Source organism: Babylonia areolata, chromosome 23 (genome assembly GCF_041734735.1).
Source record: "Babylonia areolata isolate BAREFJ2019XMU chromosome 23, ASM4173473v1, whole genome shotgun sequence".
Taxonomy (NCBI): Eukaryota; Metazoa; Mollusca; class Gastropoda; order Neogastropoda; family Buccinidae; genus Babylonia; species Babylonia areolata.
In genome coordinates, this window is record NC_134898.1 from 45,878,841 (window position 1) to 45,883,840 (window position 5,000).

Genomic DNA, 5,000 nt, shown 5'->3' on the forward strand with positions numbered 1-5,000 from the left:
AGCAACCAATTTACGAGTTGCACGAGAATTTGTGTTGATTTGAAGAGTGAGTTCGGATAGCTTAAAAATGAAAAGAAGAAAAGAAGAAAAAGGTCTCTCTCTTTATGAAATGCTAGGGCAAAGTATGTTGAGATCGTCCGTTGACGAACGTCATTGACGACGTTGTTAAGAACGTGAATTTCCAGCTGATTCGGTAAGTGAAATTAGAATATTTTTGGTGTCATGGATCGCATTAGAACACTTTTTGTTCTTTTTAAACGAGGTCAATGATTGTATTCAAAGTTTATCATTTCTACTTTCGGACATTTCGATTGGTTTAACGAAACGATTGTTGTGTGTATGAGAATTGGTACGTGAGTATGTGGTACTTGCATAAAGTGTGGAATGTTTATGAAAGTGTGTAGAAAGAGGACAATTGGGCAATATCCATATTTCTTCCCCACCACCTTCGGAGTGAATGTCCACGCCTTATTGTCAACACTTCTCACTCCGTCTCCTCCTCCTCCTTCTCCTTTACCTGTGTCCCACCAGGTCTGTCGGCTGTATGACCTGGGTCTCTGCACATGGTTTCCCTGTCCAATCTGCGACTGCCGATGACGTCGTGATGCTAAAAAGGAAAATGAATGGGTTTATTCCTCGCGCTGCATGTATCGAAGCCCCAGTTTGATATGTTGAAACTGAATAATTTCCGTGTAGTAGATTTCAATCATTTTTAATTTCTTTCATTTGTTCGTGTTTTTATTTTATTTTATTTTATTTCGTGGCTTGGAGAGGGGGGGGGGGGGGGGGGGTGGCGCTTGCAGGTAGCTTACAGTAATCATGTATGATTTTAATTCATTTATTCTACAAAACTTATTCCCTTGTGTTTTATTACTCCAGGGAACAACCCCCCCCGAAAAAAACAACAACAACTAACTTCGTGAAAGTGACGACTCCGCATGATTGACGGCTGCATGGATTTCCGGCGATCGACCAGCTCTCCAACATCTTGTCAGTTTCCCGGAGGGTCAGTTTTGAGGACAGTAGCACTGCAATGAAGCAGCTGACCGGTGCATCGGCACCGCAAGGGGGCATGGCCAAGAACAGAAAGGTGCAAGTGTCCGAAGAGTTTCTGCAAACCAGTTTAGCGCGCTGCATTCTGAAGCAAGACTCGCAGCTCGCTCTTCTGTGTCTGGAGCAAGGGGAGGATCCGGGAGTTCGTGAGTATCGGGCTTGTGAGAGTGGTGTTTATTATTATTATTATTATTATTATTATTATATTTTGATTTATTATTATTATTATTTTTATTATTATTATTATTATATTTTGATTTATTATTATTATTATTATTATTATATTTTGATTTATTATTATTATTATTATTATTATTATTATTATTATTATTATTATATTTTGATTTATTATTATTATTATTATTATTATTATTATTATTATTATTATATTTTGATTTATTATTATTATTATTATTATTATTATTATTATTATTCTTATATTTTGATTTATTATTATTATTATTCTTTTCATTATTATTATTATTATTATATTTTGATTTATTATTATTATTATTATATTTTGATTTATTATTATTATTATTATTATTATTATTATATTTTGATTTAATAATAATTATTATTATTACTATTATTACTTTATAAGAATTGTTTTTTCTAGGTATCCCACCCATAAACAGCCATTGCGATGATAATGATGACGAGAACTACGACGGAAATACCTATCATATGATATGAGAGAGAGAGAGATAGAAAGATAGAGAGAAGAAATTATTATTATTTTTTTTATATTGACAATAGCCTATTTTGGCTTTTAAGCCGGGTTGGTTTGTGTGTGTGTGTGCGTGCGTGCGTGCGTGCGCTTGTGTGTGTATGTGTGTGTGCGTGCAGGGGAGGAGTGACCCCCCCCCCCAAAAAAAAAAAAAAAAAAAAAAAAAAAATCATAAGCCGTTTAAAGCTCGAAAATAGTAAAAGGGTAAGAAAAAAAAAGAAAAAAAAAAAGAAAAAAGAAAAAAGAAAAAAAAGAGAGCAAAACTCCGTCGGATCTATTTGCTGTCTGCCATGTAAGCAACATCGACGGCAGTCGCTTTCGGTGGTTCAGTGCCGTTTCAAAAGTGATATGACATATTCAATGACCAAACTGACAAATGCCAAGTGACAAATTGTATATGACGTTGCATTTCGAATGCTGTTCATCAACATAGAGCTCATTCTCAGTGGTAGGCCCATACATCGGGTGTCCCCCCAAAAAGTAACCAGTGATAGACAAACTGAATGCATTGAACAATTTCACACAGTAACCTTAGGGTATCATCAACAAGTCTGCGAAATATCTAAAAGTTCGGACGCAAATTATGCGAGTATTGGTCAAATTCAAAACAGCATGTAAAAAAAAAAATCCAATATCAGAGCCGTGCAATGTGACCCTCATCATGTTCATGCTAGCTGCCAGGTGTTGGCATCTGTCAATCAGTGTCAGTCTAAAAATAACCTGTCTGGGTGTCAAGTCTATTGATTATTTATTGATTTTTTTATTTTATTGTCGTCTGTATCCAAAATCAGTTCTGTCCAAAGTTTGTTTGGAAGGATCAACCATGCCTTTGAGTGAAAGTGATAAGGTTACCATTGAAAACTGTTTCAAGGAGAAAGTGAGTTTTTCTCTGATACTGGATTTTTGACTCACTTGTGTAAACAAAGTGAGTCTATGTTTTAACCCGGTGTTCGTGAGTGTGTGTGTGTGTGTGTGTGTGTGGTAAACTTTAACATTGACATTTTCTCTGCAAATACTTTGTCAGTTGACACCAAATTAAGCATAAAAATGGGAAAAATTCAGTTCTTTCCAGTCATCTTGTTTAAAACAATATTGCACCTCTGGGATGGGCACAAAAAAAAGAAAGAAAAAGAAAAAGCCTAATTATATGGAAACTGCCTTTACTGTTATATTTATATTTTTTGTATTCTCTAAACTTGGCACTTTGATCTGATATTCTGACCCAACAACAAGAGCAGTCATTATCATTTTTTGTTCAAACAGGAACTTCTTTTGCTAAGCATGGAAGTTTTTATTTATTTTGCAAACGTTTTGGTGCAGATAGTAAAAAAGGGAAATTACTCTGTAATTAATGTTAGGGGACTTAATTTGCTTTAAACTGATCTTTCTCATCTTAAACATTACATTTTGAAATTATACTCAATGCATAAAAAGCTTGGATTTAAAAAAAAGAAGTGAGTCTTGAAAGCCTTGCCTCTCTTGTTTATTTGTGTTGTGATTCTTAAACGTTCGGGGGGCCAAAAAAAACTTTTGCAAGTGATTTTGATATCATCAGTGCTTGCTGATGAAATTATACTTACCGCGTTCTGTCTTTTTAAAAACAACAACAAATAGGTTACGTGATAAACGTAAAACACCATATTATTCCCCACACAACAACAACAAGTTTTCTGTCTTCCTGACCGTCTGAGCATAGAGGACCACAGAGCTTGCAGAAATGTCTGCATCAAAGCATCTTCTAGCTGAATAAAGTATAAAGTCCCAGGGTTCTTGTACTAAAAACGTGCACAGTGATCCCTGTGTGTTTCACAGACACACACACACACACACACACACACACACACACACACACACACACACACACACACACACACACACACACACACACACACACACACACACACACACACAAACCTTCAAGCGGTAGTATCAGCTAAATAGGTCATACATTTTCTGAGATGCATTTCCAGGAATGGCACGGGACCCAAAAGGGACCTACCAACTTAGAAAAGGTCGGAAATATACCGATGTGTGGCTTCAGAAAAGACACGAAACCTCAAGGCGTATCTGCTTAGGAGACCAGAAATATTCTGAGCGGCAGACAAAATGAAATCTTTACTCGGTCGTGTCAGCTTAAATGGGTCATACATTTTCTGAGGTGTACAGTTTCAGAAACGACATGAAACCCTACGGGGGATATATCTGCTTAGAAAGTCAGAAATCTTGTGAGGTGCAGTTTCAGAAAATTAACCCCTTGGCTGGCGGGGAAAAAAACTGTAGTAAATATATTTCAAGTCAAAAATCAATTTCCAGAACAGTTAGCCAAAAAAACTGAGATAATGGTCTAGAGGTGTTTGATTCTTCAGTTTTTATACAAAAAAACCTTAAAGGTGTCGTATCAGCTTAATAGGTCATACAGTTTCTCTGGGGCACAGTTCCAGAAATGATACGAGGAAGGTGGCAGAATGGTTAAGACGCTCAGCTGCCAATATGCAGAGTCCGTGAGGGTGTGGGTTCGAATCCAGCCCTCGGCCTTTCTCCCAAGTTTGACCAGAAAATCAAACTGAGCGTCTAGTCATTCGGATGAGACGATGAACCGAGGTCCCGTGTGCAGCACACACTTGGCGCACTGAAACAGAACCCAACGGCAACGATAGTGTTGTCCTCTGGCGAAATTCTGTTGAAGAAATCCACTCTGATAGGTACGCAAACATATAAGCATGCACTCAAGGCCTTATTAATTACACGCTTTTGGGGCTAGGATGCCTGTTAGGCATCTGCCCAGCAGATGTGGCGTGGCGTATATGGATTTGTCCGAAATGCAGAACCCCCGAAAACGTAGTATGGCTGCCTACATGGTGGGGTAAAAAAAACACACACAAAAAAAACACGGTCATACACGTAAAAGCCCACTCGTGTACGTACGAGTGAACGGTGGGATCTGCAGCCCACGAACGAAGTAGTAGTCCGAAACGCAGTGACGCTTCCTTGAGAAACTGAAACTGAAACTGAAACATGACCCCTGGATGCTGGATGTGCTCTTTGTGTTGAGTTGTATGCATTTGTGATGATTTTAGTGTGTCTTTTGTGATGCCTGGTTCCTTGGTGTTTATGTTTTTTAAAAATTATATTTTTTGTTTTTTTATTGATCTATTTTTTGACAATGATGAATGTGATGTGCTCTGTTTTGCTGTGATTTGCGCCTGTGTGATTTGGG

At 37.5% G+C, this 5,000-nt stretch overlaps 1 protein-coding gene across 1 annotated transcript in view; it reads left to right on the plus strand.

The window, feature by feature from the left end:
• Positions 1–5,000, plus strand: part of LOC143297688 (uncharacterized) — a 37,355-nt gene that overhangs the window by 12,395 nt on the left and 19,960 nt on the right. Inside the window, exon 2 of the mRNA XM_076610107.1 lies at positions 880–1,199. Coding sequence (XP_076466222.1) covers positions 1,034–1,199 — 166 coding nt within the window. The 5' untranslated portion in view covers positions 880–1,033. The remainder of the gene's footprint in view (positions 1–879; positions 1,200–5,000) is intronic.